Consider the following 22651-nt stretch of genomic DNA (forward strand, 5'->3'; position numbering starts at 1 on the left):
CCATAACATGTGATGCAATCTCAAGCAAGTAATACATATAGATTGATATAGATGTATATAGATTTAGACGATTAATAAAACTTTTAGTGATATTAGAATATTTACTTGATTTTGTATATCTTTTAGGATTATGCATATATCTCCTTTGATAGTGTACATCATTGATTTATTATATTTTGTATTATGTTTATCTTATTACCTTAAATAGTTATTCAATAAAGTTATAAGTAGGCTCATGTACTATTTATCTATATATTGAAATATACAGAAAATTTCACAAATCTATTTTCTGCATTATTCTTGACTTGGTATGAGAGCCTCCTTTCCTCAAGCAATCCTCGGGTGCACCCATGAACCCTAGCAAAATAAATCTATCCTCGCCGCTTGACAGTGTTCATCTGAGTGCCTCATTCTCGTTTGAGTTAGCGCCACGGTGGTCGTGTTATGATGTCGGTAATGCATTGCCAAGTCGAGCCTTTTTTTTTTTCACGGAGGTATTTTTTGACATCGTGAAGAGGCATCTTTGCATAGTAACTTTCGCTTACAAAGCCTGGCTTATTCTTATAGCTACACTAGCCGTATTGACTGCGTTTGTTCAATAACTGTTCCGACAGCAAAGTTGATCGCGAAGGATGCATGCTGTTCAACTCCAACAGCAAAGTTATGACGTCAACAATAACTTGAAGTGTCCATCACACGCGCCACCATGCGCCGCTTCACCTCAGATCTGTGGAGCTCATTTTTCAGCTCAACTTATTTCACGATAATCAAAGATTTTGTGACGTTGTTCGGATTATTTTTCAAACTCAAGTCGATTTGTTTAAACTCACCTTGAGTTTGAGGAGATGTTAGCAAATATCATGATATTTACTTGATTCTGCATATTTCTTAGGATTATGCATATATCTAATTTGATAGTGTTGTGCATATCCTTGATTGATTATATTTGGTATTATGTTTATCTTATTACCTTAAATAATTATACAATAAAGCCTATAAATATACTCATGTAATATTTATCTATATATTGAAATATACAAAAAAAAATTCACAAATCTATTTTCCGGATTATTCTTAATTAAGGGTCCGTTTCTTTCGCGAACAACATTTTCCGGGGAAACATTTTCCTCATTTTACCGCATTTGGTTCACTTAGGAAAATGAGTCAACGAAAAATGTTTTCCTAGTCAATGGAAAATGTTTTTCTATTAAAGCTTAAATTTAAGAAAATGATTTCTTCTTTGAAAGATTCGGAAAATATTTTCCAAAATATGATTAGATATTGGCGTTTGGACCCAAAACTCCTGGGTCTTGGCATTCAAGACTAGGTTTCCAGCAATCGGGCCCGAGTCCATCGAGGCCAGGCCTAGGACCACGGTGCTTGGGCCTAGGCCTTTGACGCCTATGTCCGAGTTCATCAATGCTAGGCCCAAACCCCTAGTGCTTGTATCTAATGCTCCAGTGGTCGAACTCAGGTCCATAAAGGTTGTGCGTAGTCCCAGACGCTCAAGCTCTAGTCCCAACCCCTAGGCCCAGGTCCACAAAGATCGTGTGCGGGTCCTCAGTGTTCAAGCTCGGGTCCTTAGTTAATGGACCGTTTATTCTTATAAAAATATATTTTTTAAAACAATCGAATTTTTAATTATTTGTTATTTTTAGAAAATCAATTTTTTTTTATTTTTTATTTTTTTCTTTTCCTTTTTCTTCTTTCTTTTTTCTTTTCTTTCTTCTCCTTCCTCCTTCTTCCTCTGTTGGCTGCATGCCTCGGTGACGGTTGGTAGGCTGGTGATCGGCCAAGACACAGGCCGACGAGCTCGCTAGCCCGAGCTTAGTCGAGGCTAGTGAGTTTGAGGCTCGGCTGATCCAGGAAAGCTTGAGCTTTGCCGAGGCCGACGAGCTTGCGTTGAGCCAAATCCAAGCTAGCCCAAGCTCGGCTGAGGCTAGCGAGCTCGTGGCTCGGCTGCTCTTGGCGGGCTTGGGCTCGGCCGAGGCCGACGATAGGCTACAAGCGTTGGTTGACGAGCTCGCGCCTCAACCTCGTTGCCTCCCGACCTAGCCCTCAAGTTCACGCCTCTTGAGCTCGCCCTAGGCTGGCGAGCTCAAGCTCACCTGTGGTTGTTGCTGGTCGGTCATGGCGGAGGAAGGAGGAAAAAGAAAAGGAAAGAATAGAGAAAAGAAAAAGAAAAGAGATAAAAGAAAATTTAAATATAATTAAAAATTCAAATTTTTTAAAAAGAAAATAAAAAATGAACAATAAACAAGAATTAAAAATTCAATTTTTTTAAAAATAGAAATTATTAAAAGATTCAATTTTTTTTTTTGCCTAAGATAAAGTCATGAGACTGAAATTATTTTCCAATGAGATCCAAATATCATAAAACGTTTTCGATTATATATTACAAAACAAAGAAAAACTGATCGTATTATTGAGTTTTTCGGGAAACAAATGTACCCTAAAACGATAAAAAGTTTCGGGAAGGTGAAATTGCAGTATTAGTGGCGATCATCATCCGCACAAAACTAGTATGCGCATTCACCAAAATCTTGTATATGTTTGCATTAAAAGGCATTGGATACTTCAATGGTATAGCTTATATGGTTTGTTTCACATTACCACCTTCTACTAAATGCTAGTCTCATTCAAGGCTAGAGGTCCACAACCACGTATTTTCAGCTACATGATGAATGATAATTTCTAGCATGATTCGGTGCACATGAGCCCAATTCACATGTATCATTCAATGAGGTCAGCCCCATGTGAGTCTCATATGATCCAAATGGTGCATGTGCATTAGGTTCCCATGTGCGAGGATCATGTAATAGTGACTCATGATAAACTCCCTATCCTTCATGTTCATAGGTAGTTTTTGTTAGTGGTCTGCCCTAAGAATCAATCAAGGTTGATACTCTAATATTAGTTGTGGATTAGGTTGTGTCGGAAAATCGATCTTCACTATACTTAGATAGTCATAATGTCTTGCTAGAGACCGCTTATGACTTGTGGGCCAAAAGAGTTTTGGGCACACTGCTAATGTTTAGTGAACCTACAGGGTCGCACACAATAGCGAACGGACTTAATATTGTCTGTGCGCCTTGATCTACTTAAGAAGTAGATTTTAATTTATTCTCCTATTTAAATTATCTATGCGGTCGTGCGCGTTATGAGATAACGATTAAACGTACGATTGAAGGTGGACGGTTTGGCGGGCCCAAATAGCCCGGCCCACTTCTTTTAATTCCGCTAGATAATGAGGCTGTATAAATAGATAGAGAATCGTTCTCTGTCTAGGGTTTTTCGATAGAGTATCGAAAATCAAAAGGCGTTCAAGAAAAGGAACTTCAAGATCTTTCGCTAGCACGTGGATCGTTGGAGAATTCCGTTCGTGTGTGTGGATACCGGTAGAGGCGCAACACTTGGGGCGCTAATCCAGACACAATCGGTTGCCGATTTATCTTCGATTTGCAAAAGGTACGTATCGAACTTCCGTCTCGATTTCAATATACACATGGATCCTGTCTAGGGTTTTATATTCCGCTGCGTTGTTTTCGTTGATGAACCCAACAGTTTTCCATATATGATTTTCCAAATGGCAAACTTGAGTATCACAAGTCTGGAGCAGTTGATTTGATTGTTGGGGGATTACCAACTAAGGACCTATATGTCACGTATTTGAGTCTCACAAATCATACGTAAGCTGCTCTAGTCAAGGCCACTTGTATAGGTTGAAGGTCTGAATTTAATTGGTTGATGGATCTTACAAGGTGTTCCATGAAGGTAGCCACGTCTCACACTCATGTCTCTCGATAATAAAAAAAGAGAGAAGTTATTACTTGATTTATCAAACATATGGACACATACCATTTGAATTATCAATCATGTGAGTTTCATCCTCGAGCCTATGTGATCGACGATCCATATGGTTTAGTCTACATAGTCTATAGACCCAGCACAATATTATTTAAATAACTTAGGACGTGTTTATTTTACGGAAAATGAATAATTTGAAAAATATTTTTTTAAAACCGATCGCTTGTATCGTAGAAAAATAAATATAACGAGAAATATTTTTCTTTGTTTGTAAAGATAATTAAATATAAATTGTTGTCGATAATGAAAATATTTAATATTAACTAATTATGTCAAGCAAAAAAAAAAACGATCATTTAAAAAAAAAATTTAAATTATTTATTTTTTGCGAAATAAACGGATCATTGGTGTTTCGAGTGAGTTGTGCATTGTGTTTATCAATGACGGGACTCCTCTCAAATGCGCCAACTCAAGACAACACCAAAGTCTTCTTATCCTGTCCTATCGAGTTGAGTCAAGTCAAGGCATTGCCCAAGTCTGGACACCTCTCAAATGGGTCAAGTCAACGCACAAACGAGTCAAGTCAACGCACCACCCAAATCTAGACTCCTCTCAAATACGTCAAGCCAAGGCACAAATGAGTCAAGTAAACTTCTCAAAGAGTCAAGTCAACGCAAAAATGAGTCTAGTCAACACACCACCAAAGTCTTCTTACTCTTAAGACTTTTTTGTGCAATTCTATAAGTGTGTTGGCTCACAATCTCTCTCTTAATCTCACAGCAACAAAGAGAACCAGAAATGGCACACTGTCATCACCATCCATTTGTGCTGCTTTGTTCTCTCTGTGTGTTCCTTCCCTCGATCCTCGCCTAGACGGACGGGTTCAACTTGCCTCTCAAGGCTATGAACGAGAGGTGGATGATGCCTTCTCGTTTCGATGGACTCAATGGACAGCTCTTGGTTTTTTGATGTGGGCTACATTAATTGAGATTGTAATTTACCGTTTTAAGGGATTGGTCTATTAAAGTAAGATATAAAGATTCTTAATTAATCTACAATATGAGACTGATTAGTGTGGGCTAAGTAAGGCCCAGCCCATGATGTGAGGGCCTGACTTAAAATTTTATAAATAGTGCTTAAGTTCGTCCTGTAACCCTGACCCACAATTATCTCACATAATGAATAGTTGCAAAACGCTATTGTGAGAGGCAGTCACACAGAGAGTAACAGAGGAGAAAAACTTGTGTTGAGGATCGTTGCCATTCCGCATAAAAAACGACGGATTCCAAATTAGGTACGCAAATCTCTTTTGCTTAATTATATGTATTCTAGATTCTAGTTAGGGAGACGTTGGTTGCCATTTTTCGCGGCCAACAGATTTATATAGGGAGAGAAATCATGTTCACACTTTATAGTGACGCATGATATGCCTGGAGTTGACTACTACTACTTCCTATCGCCAGGCATTTGACCATTCCATAAACAAAAATTATTAGGATATCGGATGTTCACTTTCTCCTTTAGCTGCATTAGTTCGAAACTCATAAGATTTCTCTATGTTACATAACTTACGTGCTCCGTTTTATATACAACCCATTTTCATCACCGTCGATTGGAAATTTTCTCGTCTTTTGTATTTCTCACTTTCTTAGCACTTCTTTTACGTAATTATAGAGTAATTAATTAGATATACTGAAATATTGAAATCCCGACACACTAGTATGATCACGCCATAGAAAATTATAAAAATAGAGTTTCTGCTAATCTCTTTCTTAGGAAAATTATCCAAAAAAGTCCTAAACATATTGCAATTGTGCCAATTCAATCCTAAACCCTTTTTTTTTTGCCAATTCAGTCATAAAATTTTTCCATTTGTGCCAATTCAGTCCATCTGACCGGTCAACGCTGATGTTGATAATTTTTAATAATATTTTTTTGATTTATTTAGTAATTATTTCATTTTTCTTTTTCCTTTTCTTTTTTCTTTTCTTCCTTCTTTTTTTTTCCCCATAGTGGCCGGCGAGGGTCACGAGCAAGGGGGCCTCGCCCATATCTAGGGACAGCCAGCCTCGCCATGGCCTCCCTTGTGGTTGGCGAGACCATGGCTGCCTGCACCCGCGGCCCCTAGGCCTTGCCCAAATATGGGTGGGGCTAGGTGAGGGCTTTGTGGCCCTCGCACAGTGGCCCGCAAGCCTATCGGCCACTGTGGGGAATAAAAGAAAAGAAGGAAGAAAAGAAAAAGCAAAATTAAATTAAATAAATAAAAATCGAGAAATAATATATTATTAAAAATTATCCACGTCAGTATCGGCTGGTTGGCCAAAATTGGCTGGATTGACTAAATTAGCACAAATGAAAAATGTTTAGGACTGAATTGACAAAAAAATGATTTATGAGTGAATTAACACGATTGCAATATATTTAAGACTTTTTTGGTAATTTTCTCTATCATTCTCCCATAAAGACATTTATATTATGGATCATGCAATGAATTTTTCCAAGATGTCCCTGAAATGCTATTTAGATGACAAGGCACAGCAGATTGTTGACTAGTTCTTTTTATGTTTCACTTGTATCGTCGATTCTTTCAAGAGAGCTTAATCCTACCCACTAATGATCATGGAACTTGTTTTTCTCTTAGGGCATTGCAATATCGGCTTGACAACGGGGTTTCTACACTCTTTATATACAAGCGGTCTCTCTCTATCTATCGGCTTAAATTTTTGGGTTGGACTCTCCAACAGTGAGCATGATTAACATCACCGGATCATGGGTACCCCATCTCACAGCCTTTGAATATGAGAGAGATAGTTACTAGAACTAGTCATTTGATTAACAACTAAAGCTCATCGACCAATAAAACTTACCATTCTTTTGAGTGCACATTGCACCTGGTTTGCTGACGACTTTCTCTCTGTCGCGTGCTTATATTCCACCTATTACCTGGGCAAACCACGCAACTGCACGTGCATGAGACCATGTCCAAAGCCAGGTCAAGACAACATTGTGAACATCATCTCCGATGACTTCAATCAAAAGGATCACGGCTAAAGAAAGGACCAAATCAGAAAGGAGGCAACTCCTCTTTCCCATTCTCTGACCGATGGGTTACACGCTCCAATTACTTCTCTTAGTGTGATCAGCTTAATTTAGAGTTAAGAGTGAATTTGGAAGAATGCTTAAAACCTTCTTTATTCCTAAGTCCAAGATATGCAAAAAGATTGTTACATGATTATGAGCAGGAACGAGAACCAGTGACTCTATTATAGTAGTAACAAAAAGAAATAAACAGAAATTTATTATAAAAAAAAAGTGAATGTCCGAGTGTAAATCCAGTTCTGCGAAGTCTTATCCTGCGTCACCAATCTTTCATGCCGGGTGAAGTCAAGTTTGCTAGTATCTGCGTCTCAACTTGTCCGTGTTCTGTCGATTTCGCAGATAAACGGAGGATCATCGTATGAATGATCATGTTATGGTCCCTTGAAGCCTTTTGTCTCACCACATCCCATGATCTCCAAGGGCAACTTGCCCACCATTTCGACACCTTCTTCAAACACCACGCCCATGCCCATATAAAAATGAGCCTCTATATGGCAATGGAACAACCAAGCGCCCGGATTATCCGCAATAAATCTGAGGGCGGTCCACCCGTCAGGATGGACTGCCACCGTGTTCTTCATGATCGGGTTCGCCAAATTGTACTTCTTTGGGTCATTATCGATGTCGAATTTCCCCGTCCCATACCCAAGGACCCAGAAATCGTGGCCGTGGAGGTGCCACGGGTGCGTCTCGCTGTTGTTCGCGTTCAAAGTGTTTGCATTTTGCAATATAATGTCCACTGTAGTGTTGAACTTTAGTCTATAGACCGCGTTGCTAGAGGTGGCATTGGTGTTGTTCGCGACATGGTAGATGTCGTAGTCTGCAAAGTCGTGTAGCCGGTCAGGCAGCGGGCGCTGATCGAACACGTGGTGGAGATTCTCCTTGAGGGCAATCAGGTACGGCGTGTTCGGGAGCGTGAGTGACATGTTGTTCATGGACCAACGAACATAACCGTCGATCTTGTTTTGCGTGTTGAGGAACACAATCACTCGGTCCGATTTGGGCGGTGGAGTGTGGATGTATCCTTGGTGGGCTTTGATCGCCAGGCTTTGAGCCAATCGGGGAGCAACATCATTCCAAATCGGGCCGGTAGGCGGATCCGTAGGTGGGACCCGCTTCGGATGGTTCGGGTAATAATTGAGGATGGCCAGGCCGGGAGGGGTTGTGGCGTTCCGTCCAACAATGTTGGTCGTGATCCAGTAATTTCTCGATGGTTCTTGGTCGATTTTGATCAAGACAGAGTACGTCTCGCCCGAGTAGATGAACAGATTTTGGACCACAATTGGCTCTACATAGTGCCCGTCTGCTTCAACTATAGTCATGTTGTGACCCTGCAAAATATAATTTTATTTGTCATATTATCCAAGTAGTGCATTCCAAAATACAAGGAGATATTTCACTTGATTCCGGAGAAAAAAAAGAAAATCAAGTAATATCTCAAACTGTGGGTATGTAAAGTGCATAGAACGTTGTTTAACTTTTTTGGTGCAAGTGGATATTTTATTTGCTCAGCAATTGAACACTTTAACATTTCGTTACCGTTCCCCGACTTCTAAATTTGTGAAATTTCTTAAATATCCCACCCAAAAAATTCAACTTATTAAGTGGAACGAAACTCAGGTGTGTATAAGGTCATTATAAAGATTCTTGTATGCAACATTACAAGATAATTTAACACATGATCTCGTGTGTAATCCGAAATGAAATGTTAATAGGGAAGGTCCTTCATCTTCAAGACTTTGAAATCGGTCTAGGAAGCGATGCAAAGGAAGAACCAAAAGAATAATTTATAAGTGATGAAAGTTTACCTCAATTTGAAAGCTGAGAGCAGATAGAGCGGTCAAACTTGAAATCCTAAGGCGATATGTTTTTCCGGGGACGACTGTTTGTACGTATGTAGAACATTCAGGACTAGTCACATTACAAGCCGATGGATCTGAACTTGGAGGGGCCAATTTGGAGCAATCAAACTTTCCTTTCCCTTGGATTAACAGTGACTACAATTCAAGCAACAAAAGAGAATGAAAAAGAATATGAGCAACCTTACCAAAAAAAAAAAAGAATATGAGCAATGAGTGAAAATGGTGTTTAAGTTTTGGAATTTGGGAATCAAAGAAACTTAATTACCTGAGGCTCGCCGACCCAAACGATGGGAATGGAGGATAGACCAGAAGTTTGTTCATAAGTGCTCTGGTGGTACCAGTCGCTGAGGATGATGCTCTTGTCGTAGTCGTAAGCGAATGGCTCGACCACGCCATCCGGCATCAAAACCCGAATCGATCCATACAGTCCGGCCTCTCTTTGCATCCCGTAATGAGCGTGGTACAAGTATGTTCCGGGCTACATAAGGTAAAAGTTTAGTGTCATCTAGAGCCGCCCTTGCAAGATGGGACTTCAATCATCTATGTGTTCGTGCCCATTGTGTATTCATCTAGATGTTCGATCTACATATGAACAAGTGTTGTTGGAAAAATATGGGTGACAACAACATTGGGCTGCACTTAACACATGTGAGCCCAATTTTCATTAACTATCAATGAGGTTACATAAAAACATCACATGATCGGACGGTTTAATTAGAAAAGCTTGCGTGAATATGGGTGAACGATAATCTTTGTATTTTATATGGAAACTCACCCGATCAACAACAAAACGATAGGTAAAAGTGTCTCCAGGCAAAATGGGACACTGAGTCACACCCCCTGTTCCATCGCTCCACGGTGTTCCAATCTGCAATTTAGTCCAACCCGAAATCATCGTCTCATAAACTTCTTATCATAAATCTTCATCAAACGCTTGACCGAGACCTTCTTAACATATTTTCAATTTGTTTCGCTCTATACCTGTCGGATTCCATGCCAATGAATTGCGAGATTCTCTGTCACCAAGCCGTTGGTAACTTCCACGACGACAGTGTCTCCCTGTTGTGCCAGAACGGCCGGACCTGGGGTCTTTCCGTTGATGGTGATGGCCAGCTTCTTGTAGCAGTCTGGTGACTTGAACTCATACTTCACGTCCCACTTGTAGTGACGAACTCTAGCCTCTGCCAATGCCATCATCGCGAAAACACATAGCAACAGTATAGTTGATCGACTCATTTTTGCGCTTATGGGAATCGAACCGCACACAGCGTGTATCGAAAATCGATCGAACGGATAGGGTTTGTGTGGTGACTATCGACCACAACAACAAGGATGAAAGTAGGTATTAAAATTTGCCACGGTTTTAGGCACTTCGTCGATAAGACAGAGGATGCACTTCGTTGGTATTTATATTGTCCAAAGAGACAAGAGTTGATTATGTCATATGATTATATGTTATGGTATTTAGTCGTAGGTATTGAATGTACGATTCAACGCGTTTTGCTCCGGCGTTTTGACCAGGGCCTGACGTATGTGATGATTAATCCTAGATATATGTCAATTAATTAAAATGCTTGGTAACTTCGGTCACCTTGAGGAGCTAAATTGTTTAATGTTCTCTTGGGAAGAATAAAAATACATACGACTTGGCAATAGAACTTTGTCGCGGTCTGACTCGTCACTTACTAATGTTGATTTCTGTTTGTTTATTTTTTTGGAAAGAAGGGCGCACTTACCAATTTGGTCTCTGTCAAAGTGTAGAAGTCTAGAAGAGTGGAACGATTCATTGGACCTCAATTCAATAAGGCTTGGAGGACCGCAACTTTGCGCTTTTATTTTATTTTGGGCTAATTTCCTCGTTAGAAATAAGGATATTAAAGATAAGTAGTGGATATATCGGAAAGGTTATACATAGTATGGAATTGAAATTAATAGTATTTTGATCATAAATTTCAAGGAATTAATTGAGTGGTCAAACGCTTCGTTTTTTAGTCAACTGAGTTACATTTGGTAATACTAACTAAAATTTCATGTTGTTAATTTTTATAGCAGGTTTTAATTCACCAAACAATTTCGAATAAATGAGTATGTGTTTGGACTCAATGTGGTTCCGGATCTTCTTATTCTGAAAATAAACGGCAAAAGGACACCAGAAGTGCCACAACTTGTGTACGGAGATCACTTTGGTGCCATAACTTTTTTCGGATCACTTTGGTGCCAACTTTTTTGAAAAACGATCATTTTAGTGCCAATGCTGACGTGGCTCGCGCAGAAATCCGATGTGGCGCTGACACGGCTAGCCGGAGAGGTCCAGTTAGCATTAAAAACCAAAAACGATGCTGTTTATCCCGCTAACGTGTACTTTTTAAAAAAAAATTAAATTATATTTATTATTAAAAAAAAAAAGGTTGCAGCAGCGGCGAGGGAGCCCTCGCCGCTGCTGCCGCCAACCCACCACCGCCGAGAAGGGCTGGTGGTGGTGGGCGCAGTGGTTGGCGAGGGTCGTCGGCCCCTGGCCGGGGCCCGGCGACCCTCGCCTCGCCCAGCGAGGGCCGGATCCGGCGAGGCGAGACCTCGCCGTCGCGACCCGAGCGACGGTGAGGTGAGACCTCGCCGTTGCGACCCGCGACGGCGAGGCGAGACCTCGCCCAACGAAGGCGAGGCCGACCTCGCCGTCGCACGGGTCGTGACGGCGAGGTCGGCCTCGCCTTCGCTGGGCGAGGCGAGACCTCGCCGTCGCCCGGGTTGCGATGGCGCGAGATCTCGCCTTGCCGGATCCGGCCCTCGCTGGGCGAGGTGAGGGTCGCCGGGCCCCGGCCAGGGGCCGGCGACCCTCGCCGACCACTATGCCCACCATCACCGGCCCTTCCCGGCGGTGGTGGGTTGGCGGCAGCAGCAGCAAGGGCTCCCTCGCCGCTGCTGCAACCTTTTTATTTTATTTTATAAATTATTATTATTTTTCTAAAAATTAAAAAATTCGAAAAAAAGCCACATAATTTCCACGTGTACAAGTCAAATCATTTTTTTTAATATAAATGCCAGGTCAACTTTTTGGCCGGAATTTTGGCCGGAGTCACTAAAGTGATCTATTTTCCTCCGACTTGGTACCAAAGTGATCCGAAAAAAAGTTATGGCACCAAAGTGATCTCCGTACACAAGTTGTGGCACTTCTGGTGTCCTTTCGCCGAAAATAAACCAAGGAAATTCTAAATATGCATTCTCGAGAAAAGGAATTTTACGGATTATTTTCTATGAATAATGTATATTTTCGCCAGATATTCAACAATTCTCTTTGTGATATATTGTCATAAGCTCTTGCCAAAACGAAAGGCTATACATCAAATGACTAACAAAAAGAAAAGGAAGTAATTTCACAAAAAAGGACGAAAATGGAATTGGAAGATAATCTTAAAGAAATTATCAATTACTCTTTACAAATAGAGATGAGCAAAGGGTGAAGAGAAGAGAAAATTTTACTCTCAAGAGAACTCTACACAATTATCTCGCTCACATTTCCCTCACCAAGTCGATGACACAAAGTCATTTGATTAACTAGTCATTTGATTAACCACTTTAAGTATGAGAGAGAGAGAGAGAGAGAGAGAGAGAGAGAGAGAGAGAGAGTTATTAGAAACTAGTCATTTGATTAACCACTATTAAAGCTCGTTGAGTAATGAAATTTACTATTTCTTTGAGTGCACATTGTACGGGTTTGCTGAGGACTCTCTCTCTGTTGCGTGCCCACATCCCACCTTTTACCTGGGAAAACCACGCAACTGCACATGCAATATACCATGTCCAAAGCCTGGTCAAGACAACATTGTGACCATCATCTCCAATGGCTTCAGTCCAAAGGATCACCGCTAAAGAAAGGACCGAATCAGCAAGGAGGCAACTACTCCTTCCCATTTTCAAGTATGTGATTTTGGCGACAAATTGTCTTTGTTTTCAAGTCTAAAATTACATGTTTATGGTAAATGTGAGACATAATATTTATATCCCTAGTATAAGAGAGTTTCAAGGATTCAATTGGGTTGTGACCGCCAAAGTAGCACACTTAATTGGGTTTGAGAAATATCAGTATCATATTATGGTGGGATGTCTTCTATTCTAATACATGATCATACTCCCAAAGGAGGTGATTGTGTATTAGTTCATGGAGGGACACATGCACAACATATGCTTGAGGATTGACTAATCCTAGTGGTTCTTACACCCAAAGGTAGTGAATTCACAAAGGATGACCGCTGTCACGTGGAGAGTATACAATTGCATGTCATATATTTTGCTCAAAGGTGTTTATATGATGATGTATGTAACTCTCAGGATGTGTACTTATACGGTTTCAAGTTACACGGTACTCACATAATGCTAATTATATACATTGCTCATCAAATTAGTCACCTTCTCTAAAAACGGCAACTTTATTAGGATTGAGGTTCTTTTTGGTTCATACTTTAAAAAATGGACAGAGGATTTTCTATTTGAGATGGAGCTGATGGATGTTTATGTTGCTCTTACTAAGAAAAAGTAGGCAAATCTCATTGTCATCAGTATGGATCTCAAGAAAGCACACTTTGCTGCTTGAGAAAAAAGCAATTGGATTTGTTTGTTGTCAATGAAGCAATCTATTCAGGAACACTTAAAGAGTGGTTTGCCAGCTAACTGCACTGCTAAACAAATGATGGAAGTCTTGGTGGCTTGGAACCGTGTCTCGTCTAACATTGAGATTATGATACATCTGCAAAGACTCTTCAACATGAGGTATGATGGTTTTGTTGAGGTTAGGGACAAGAAGAGTAAGAGGTGCAAAAATCATACTCATAAAGAAACTCATAAAAACAACGGTCATTCTGACTATCTAGGTTCTAAGAAAGCATCTTTCAAGAAGGATTGTAACCGCCACTTCTTTTGTAAGAAGAGAGATCACATAAGAAACACTGCAATAAATATAATTCTTAGTTGTCCAAGCGTGAGCATGCACGTAATGATTCTTTGGCATTTGTCTATGAATCCAACTTATCAAAAGCCTTATCTAGTTCATGGTGGCTAAATAACGATGCAATAAATCATGTTGCGTTTACCATACAGGAGTTCATAAACCGGAGAAAGCCAAATCAGGATGAATCAAAGCTCATCGTGGGAAATTACAACAAAGTCGACGTCGAGTTCATGGGAGATGTCATTTTAATTCTAGATATTGGTTTTAATTTGATGTTAAGAAACACATTTTATATACTTCCTTTTAGATGGAACTTAATTTCCGTATCATGTTTAGACATGTGTGGCTACTCTTTTGAAATAAAGAACAATATTATTTCTATGTTCTTTAATTCAAATAAGGTTGGGTGCTGTAATACATCCAATGGATTGTACAGATTGTGTTTAACTCCCAATGATATATATGTCGCTTACACAGTTGGAAAGGTTATTTCCGAAAGGCCTTTATCTAAGGAACAGTCTTATGTGTTGTAGTGGAAAGGCTGATAAAGCCTACATTCTATCTACTCTTATAAGTAACCTAGAGACTTGCATAGACAGTTATAGGGGTAAGATGACTAAGATAAAGAAAAAAACAACAGTCCACAGTTCTAACCTCTTGAAGATCATTCACACTTACATTAGTGGACCCTATAAGGCAACTTTGTGTATAAATTTTTATTTTATCACATTTATTGACAACTATTCCCGATATAATTGTCTGTACTTAATTAAGGAAAAGTTTGAGTCTCTTGACAAGTTCAAGATTTTTTGGACTGAAATCGAGAAATAGTTGGGAAAAGTCATAAAAGTTGTTAGATCAGACCGTGGTGGTGAGTATTATGGCAAACATGGCGATGCTAGATAGTTTAAAGGGCCACTTGCCAAATACTTAGAAGATTTTGGGATAATAGCTTAGTTTACTATGCTTGGGAATCCTGAACAAAATGATGTGTCCGAAAGGCGCAATCGTACATTTATGGATATGATGGAGAGTATGATTAGTAAGACCAATTTATTTGATTTTCTATGGAGTGACGCTTTGAAAAGAGCTTTCTACATTCTAAATCGTATTTTTACTAAAGTTGTTCCATTAACTCCTTTTGAGTTATAGGGATGTAAACTAAGCTTGAACCATCTTAAAATCTGGGATGTCTTGTAGAAGTGAAGTCATATAATCCAACATTAAGTAAGTTGGACTTCAGAATCACTGGGTGTTACTTTGTATCTTACCTAGATCATTTAAAGGGATATCGGTTTTATAATCCTAATGAAGGTACAAGAATTGTGGAATCGCAGACAGCGAAGTTTATGGAGTTTGATGTAACCGAAGAAGGTAGTTGCTCATAGACTATTGAGAATAACAGTACGGTGGAGACTATTGTGTCTATTTGTCTGCTTATACAAACAATTGTGGACCCTTCTACACGACATACTGAGCCTATTGCGATTCAGGATCTTGTTATGGAGACAGTTCCTAATGAAGTTCTTCAAACCTCTCAAGTGCAGCATGTGGTTGTAGTAGCTATACTTAAGAGACCAATCTGGCAGAGACGATCAGTCATACCACCAGACTATATGGTTTATCTGGAAGAGCTTGACTATAATATCGGCTGTGTGGTTGATCCAGCGACTTATCCAAATGTTGTTTTTTGTCCTTAGTAAGATTTGTGATTGGATGCAATGAAAGACGATATGCAATCTATGAAACATAATGGTGTTTGAGAGCTTGTTGAATTGCCTGAAGGTCACAAGCCCATTGGCTGCAAATAGGTGTACAAGACTAAAAGGGTCTCCTCCAAAGGAAAGATTGAAAAGTTCAAAACTAGATTGGTTGTCAAAGGCTTGACCTAGTCTCTTCTAAAGATTCTTTTAGAGTGATCATGGCATTAGTTGCTCATTTTGATATAGAGTTACACCAAATGAATGTTAAAACTGCTTTTCTGAATAGAGACTTTGATGAGGATGTATATATGGTTTAACCCGAAGGCTTTGCAGCAGATGATTCAGGTAAGGTTGTGTGTAGATTGAAAAAGTAAATTTATAGCATCAAGCAAACTTTTAGACAATGGTACTTAAAGTTTCATAGTGTTGTCACTTCTTTTGATTTTGTTGAGAACAAAGTGAATTAGTGTATATACTATAAGATCAGTAAGAGGAAATTTATTTTTCTCATACTCTATATAGACGATATCTTGCTTACGAGTAGTGATATTGGATTATTGCATGAGATAAAATGAATGTTGTCGAAGAATTTGACATGAGGGACCTTGGTGAGGCGTCTTTTGTTTTTGGCATTAAGATCCATAGGGATCGTTTTCGTCATATATTGTGTTTATCTCAGAGGGCATATGTCGATCGTATTTTGGAAAGATTCGGTATGTAGGATTACCGGCCAGGAATTGTTCCAGTCATTAAGGGTAATAAACTAAGTCTATCACAGTATCCTAATTTAGTTATTAAGAAAGTATGAATGAAGGATGTACCTTATGCTAGTGCACTTGGAAGTATCATGTATGCTCAAGTTTGCATTAGATAAGTACAATTGTTTTTGCAATAGTACTTCTAGGCAGATATCAGTCAACTCTAGGACACAATAACTGGGTTGCTGCCAAGAAGGTTTTGAGGTACTTAAAGAGAACAAGAGGCTATAGGAAGATTTCCAAACATGTATATGACCTGCAGCTAGTAGGGTATTCTAATGCATATTTTGCTAGCTGTTAGGATGGCATGAAGTTGACAACATGTTACATCTTTATGTTAGTAAGAGGTGCAATATCTTAGAAAAGCGAGAAACATAAATTTATATCATCATCTACCATGCAAGCAGAGTTTATAACATGCTTTTTGGCAGCTACTCAGGCTATATGGCTTCGGAACCTCATTAGGGAGTTTACCGTATTTAATTTTGTAGACATGCCCATATAGTTATATTGTGACAATATCTTTGTATTGTATCAACAACAAGATAGGTCTCAAGGGATCTAAGTATATAGCAGTCAAGTTTTTGACCATAAAGGTAACAGGTCAGAATAGTGACATTAGAGTAGAGCATATTCTCACAGATAATATGGTTGCAAATCCACCAACTAAAGGCCTTTGTTCTTGTGTGTTTGAGCGACATGTCATTAGAATGGGCTTAGGAGCATCACAGGATGCTGTTATTTAGTAGAGCATATTCTCACAGATGATATTCTCACGACACGACAGGTTAGTTTGATCTTTAAATATGAACTCTATTAGTCCACTCCGTATGAGCATATAAACTGTTATTAGTTTGGTCTACCAAAATATCACTTCACTCTTTCAATGATAAGAACCAAATCCCATTTTTTTGCGTTTGTTTTAATGGTAGGATGGGACTCAAGTCCAGTTCAAGTCAACGAAGCTGAGGAAATTCCTGTGCGCTGAAAATAGCGGCAAAGCCACCATTGTCGCCAACCGCGACCAGGCCTCTGGCTGGGAAACATTCAGGGTATCGCTCTCTGCCTTGCAAAGTCAATTATCGACTTGTAGACAAGCTCAAAAGATTCACACGTTTCTCCACCATAATTTTTGCTCTCTTTCTATGGTGCAGCTGTGGAGGATTTCCGACAAAAAATTCAACCTCAGAGTTTTCAACAAGCAATTTGTTGGATTGCAAGACCAAGGAACAACGGTTGTAGCAGTTTCCAGTACTCCGAGTACCTCAGTGACTTTTGACATTATAAGGAAACCAAACGATCCCATTCGAGTGCGACTCCGAGCATCTAATGGGAGGTTTCTCCTGGTAATTGCCCCCATTCCAGCTTCTATATGATTTCCGATAGTCTCATTTGTATTATGGTGTACGTGGCTCATTCTTCGGTGCCGGGGGTTGCACGACAATTTTGTCGCGGCCCATACAACGGTTAACAGTGTGTGGTTTTTGATTCGACGGTTGATGGTGATTTGTCATCCCATGGTTGACAATAATTTCTTCACTCCGACGGTCCAAATTTTGCAGGACTACGTTGTTGCGATCATCGGCCACGTTCCATGCACTTGGCCACAATGCTCGGGCACGACGCATGGCCATGAATGATGCCCGGGCACAATGCACGGGCGCGACCCTCGGCCATGAACGAATGATGCACGGGCGCGATGCTCGGCTATGAACGATCCACGGACACGATGTGCGGGTACGACCCTTGGCTATGAATGAACGATGCACTGGCGCGATGCTCGGCCATGAATGAACAGCACAACACGTAGAAAGTCCTTGCGTACATTATAAGGTACACTGCAGAAATTACACTAAGCTATCTGTTGCTGATTTATTGCACCCCATGAAGCACCAACACGTTGGGGAGGCGACCGTGTCGGTGTCGGACATGTGTCGCGTGTCCGACACGCTCGGACACGCGGTCAACAAGTATTGGACATCCGACACACGGTCAACGTGCTGGACACGCCGGTGACACGCATGTCCCTTTGTCACCGAGAGAGATGAGGAAGAAGGTGCAGCCGAGAGAGATGAGGAAGAAGGTGCAGAGCTCTAGCGCCGAGGATGACGCCCTCCACGCCGTCATCTCCTTCGCCTCCCGCTTCTCCGGCGCCGAGGACGATGCCCTTCACGACGTCATCTCCTTTGCCTCACGCTTCGCCGGTGACGGAGTAGAAGGAAGAGGTGGGAGGAGCCCGCGGGTCGTGCGGAGGAGGAAGCTGGAGAGAGGAGGAGGCGAAGGGATAGAGGAGAAGATGTTATTAGGGTTTTGACAAAATGAAAGTGGGCTGGGCTTCCAACAATGGGCTGCTTTTCTTATTTTTGATCTTGTACTTTCCTTTTTTTTCAAATTTGATTATTTACTTTTAGTTTCTTAACTAATATATTTATTATTTATACTTATTTTTTGAAAATTTAAGCGTATAATTTTTTTTAGGGTAAATTCATTCTAGGCTTTTTATTATTATTTATTTACTTATTTGAATCAAATTTTAAAATGGTAATTTATCATGTATATATAAAAATATATATTTAATATACAACGTGTATGAATTCTCTATTTTTTAAGAAATGACGTGTCGCGTGTCGTGTCGCGTGTTGCGTGTCAGTGCTACTTAGATTGCACCTATAACCCTAAAATTAGACAAAGATCCGAATAAACTTTGACAAACATAAGAATCTATGTCAAATGAACATTAGTGCATGGTGTTTCTATGAAAACACATGGCGCTCGCATTGACATATACTAATCTAAGACGTTCCAGCATGTTACATGGACACTTTCTGTACTTTGTTGATGCTACGTGGACGTGATGAACACCCCTAGTTTGTTTGAGAAGCAACGGCAACACTCCATGTTATATGACCAATATACTACATCCTCTACAGATAATGTATCCACACTTTGCAATAAAAAGGCATCATAAAAAGAGAGGAACAGTCGTTTCCGCGACAACATTACTTTACTATACTGTCACATTGATTGATGTAATTTTCTCTAACGTTGTATGGGTGATCAGGTAAAGTCGTTGACAGAAGTGATGGCAGATTATAATGGAGGCACAAGTTGGGATGATAATGATCCGTCCGTCTTCGAAATGAACACTGTTGGTGGCTTACAAGGTGAATACCAAATACAATGGCTATGGCCCAAGTACTGCCCAAAAACTCTTACAGGTAATCCTTAGTTGATTAGTGGCGAAGAAAGAATGTAATAATGATACAGAGACTTAAGTAGATCAGTATTCTATTAACAATTGTGCTCGGCAGGATCATTGGAACACTTACATTACCGAGCAGGATTTCCAATTCATGGCAAACAAACATCAAACTGCTGTGAGGATTCTGGTAGGATGGTGGATGACGTCTGATCCAACACCGCTGAAGCCTTTTGTGGGAGGCTTGCTGAATGTACTGGACAACGCTTTTACATGGGCAGCGTAAGCAACATTTCAATCCTTTACATCTTATGCAAATTACTCCGATAGAAAATTTAATCAGTCGCGATCGAATTATAAGAATCCTGTGAGTCTAACCTTGAATAATTGAATGTTCTTTTTGCAGGAAATATGGTATGAAGGTAAAAGTCGATCTCCATGCTACTCTGGGATCTCAAAACGGGGAATCTCATAGCGCATCGAGAGATGGATATCTGGAATGGGGTGACACTTACATTCAGGACACTGAGAAAGTCATAGACTTCCTAGCAGCAAGGTCTGGGAAATGAATTCTTACTTGGGACATATCACTCAAGACATATATCTCAATAGTATTTCGACGAATCGGGTTCCTTGGTATTGATATAAAACATGCTAGATCTTATCTAATTTGATGTTCTAAAGCATGCTCACTTGTTAATGTCAAGTAGATATGGCAACCATCCGGCATTGGCCGCGATCGAGCTGATAAACGAGCCTCTAGCCCCGGATGTCAATTTGGAGGATCTTATTAAATACTATCGGTTAGGTTACGAGGCCATGAGGAGGCACACTTTGAATGCTTATGTGATCCTGTCCAACCGGTTGGGACCAGCTGACCCGCAAGAGCTCCTTCAGTTTGCGGGAGGCTTGAGCCGAGTGGTCATTGACGTGCATTACTACAACCTCTATCATCCGAAGTTTAAGCAGTGGAATCTGCAGCAGAACATTGACTGCATCTATAACAATAGAGCTTCCGATCTGAGCAAAGTAACCAAAGCAAACGGCCCCTTGAGCTTTGTTGGTGAGTTCTTACATGTAGTCAGAAAGCAACATGATCATGTATTATATAGAACCCACAAGGTACACACGACGCGCGCACGCAAGAGCACATACATGTTATGACCTTCGTGACCTAAAATGGGTTTTGCAGGGGAATGTACCTCGGCATTGGTCTTTGACGGGGCAACAAAGGAGGATTCGGGGAAATTCACCAAAGCTCAGCAAGAAGTGTATGGGCGGGCCAGTTTTGGGTGGGCGTATTGGTCTTATAGATGCCAGTACGATGCCTGGAATCTCAAACGGATGATTCAAGACGGTCTCATACAAATCTAGCTCGATTCCATTCTGTCGTTCCTCATGCTCATGATGAATACTAGGAATAAAAAGGTTGGCAGCTTGTTTACGGAATGTATGTATTTTATCAGAAGTTGCCATTATGGTGACATTAATAGAATTGCTTCCACTACATTCCTACTTTTTTACCTTCCAATAAAGATTGAATGTGACTGATTAGCCTATCATTGTGGTGAAATGTGCACATTCACCGAGAAAAAGTTCAATTTTCTCTCTTAATGCTCAAGTTGGTACTTCTTCATTTATTTAATAAGAAAAATAAATAAATTTAGGGTCTGATTTAGTTAATTTATTATTTAAAACATATGTAAATTATGAACTCTATATTATAAAGCACATCCTAACATAATTTCAACTTTTGGCTTTCAGCTTTTTGATAGTATCCATTTCCCATACTAAACAATAATAACCACATAGCAATTGCTTAGGATACCCTTTTTTAGCTTCTAGAATCTATTTCTTTGTTCAAGATCCCTCTTACCAACTGGAATCAAAGAATTAGTAAGAGGGATCTTAGTAATCTCTACAATAATGTTCAAACGGGCCTCTATATTCACCACCGTTGTTATCTCAAACACATTTTAATAATAACCTATCATTTCTCAATCTCACATGCCATATGACAAATTTTTTTCAATATAGATTGTATACACTGCGCACTGCGTGCCCAATGATTTCAATGAAGGAAATTGATGCATACACCAATCTAGGTAATGACTCAATAGGTAAAGCTTGTACAAGGCCATAACACGTGATGCGATTTCAAGCGAGCAATAACTGCTTTTGTTAACACATACATAGATTGATATAGATGTACATAGATTGTTTAGCCAGAATTTCTCCCGCGACGAGTTATCTTTTACGGAAATTTATTCTTCTGCTTTTAATTGAAGGAGACAGGTCCCGTGTTAACTCCGGACAGAAATATCATAGGTGATGAAGAAATTAACAACTTGAATTCGAACGGGACTGTACAATTACAAATCGTGCCGGTATTTAATCGACAAAAATGCTTGGAAAATATAGACTCTATGATATGACCAAACGTAAATAAATTATGCTGGAATTTAATCAGTGACAAAGCCTGAGCACGCAAAGATAATACACTGGAATTTATCGACGACGTAACACCCAGGATAAACGCGGATCTGGAAACTACAGTTAATAAAGACGTTGGTATTTAATTGACGATGTGAGTTTGGAAAATAAAAATACAATGGAGAAAAGTATAGATAATTGAAAGATAGTAAATTTGTTTATTTGTGCACGGGGGGGGGTCATTGAAGAGTACGATATGACTATTTAAAGCTTACAATCGATAATTATCAACGGAAATTACGAACAGATGTTACAAAAGGATGTTACAAACAAATGTTATAAATGGTTACATTGACTCTACTACCTTGACGATTTCTTCGACTCCACTATTTTGACGGTTACTTTATTCCACTACATTAAGAGTTACTCTTTGATTGCTTTATCTCACAACGTTGGCAATTACTTCTCTATCTCTTTTCTTAAGGTAATTGCTCATGCTTAGACAATCTCGTTGCTAATTAAAATAAATCAGCAAAATTTTGGCCTTCAAACTTTTCTCTAAGATTGAATTTCAATCCATTAAAAGCCAAATTTGTGAATTCTAGCTCTGGGAATGAAGTAAGGCATCTATTTCTAGCCCTCTTGAATCGAGCAACAAACTGATCGACTGATTAATGATCGTATTGATAAATTTTGATCAAATTAGTAATTGATACCTCAAATATCATTACATAAAATTGAGAATGGATTTATCTTTCCATCTTAGTCCAAGTATGAATTGAATATACCAAGTAAAGGCAGTTTTTGATAAAGACAAATGCCACAATCTAAGTCTTAAGGATTCATTT

The 22651-nt window shown here is 39.7% G+C and overlaps 1 protein-coding gene and 1 pseudogene across 1 annotated transcript; one reads left to right on the forward strand and one right to left on the reverse strand.

Moving 5' to 3' along the window:
- Positions 1-4605: 4605 nt before the first annotated feature.
- Positions 4606-20744, forward strand: LOC115687333 (probable glucan 1,3-beta-glucosidase A; annotated as a pseudogene).
- On the reverse strand, positions 7278-10004 carry LOC115687329 (L-ascorbate oxidase-like). The gene is made up of 5 exons (XM_030612843.2): positions 9750-10004; positions 9544-9636; positions 9034-9246; positions 8715-8903; positions 7278-8237 (listed from the first exon to the last, which is right to left on the reverse strand). The coding sequence occupies exons 1-5, from the start codon at positions 10002-10004 to the stop codon at positions 7278-7280; spliced, it is 1710 nt and encodes a 569-aa protein (XP_030468703.2).
- Positions 20745-22651: the final 1907 nt, after the last annotated feature.

This window comes from Syzygium oleosum, unplaced genomic scaffold (genome assembly GCF_021117445.2).
Source record: "Syzygium oleosum isolate NSW1041296 unplaced genomic scaffold, Sole_v2.1 Sole_v2.57, whole genome shotgun sequence".
Lineage (NCBI taxonomy): Eukaryota > Viridiplantae > Streptophyta > Magnoliopsida > Myrtales > Myrtaceae > Syzygium > Syzygium oleosum.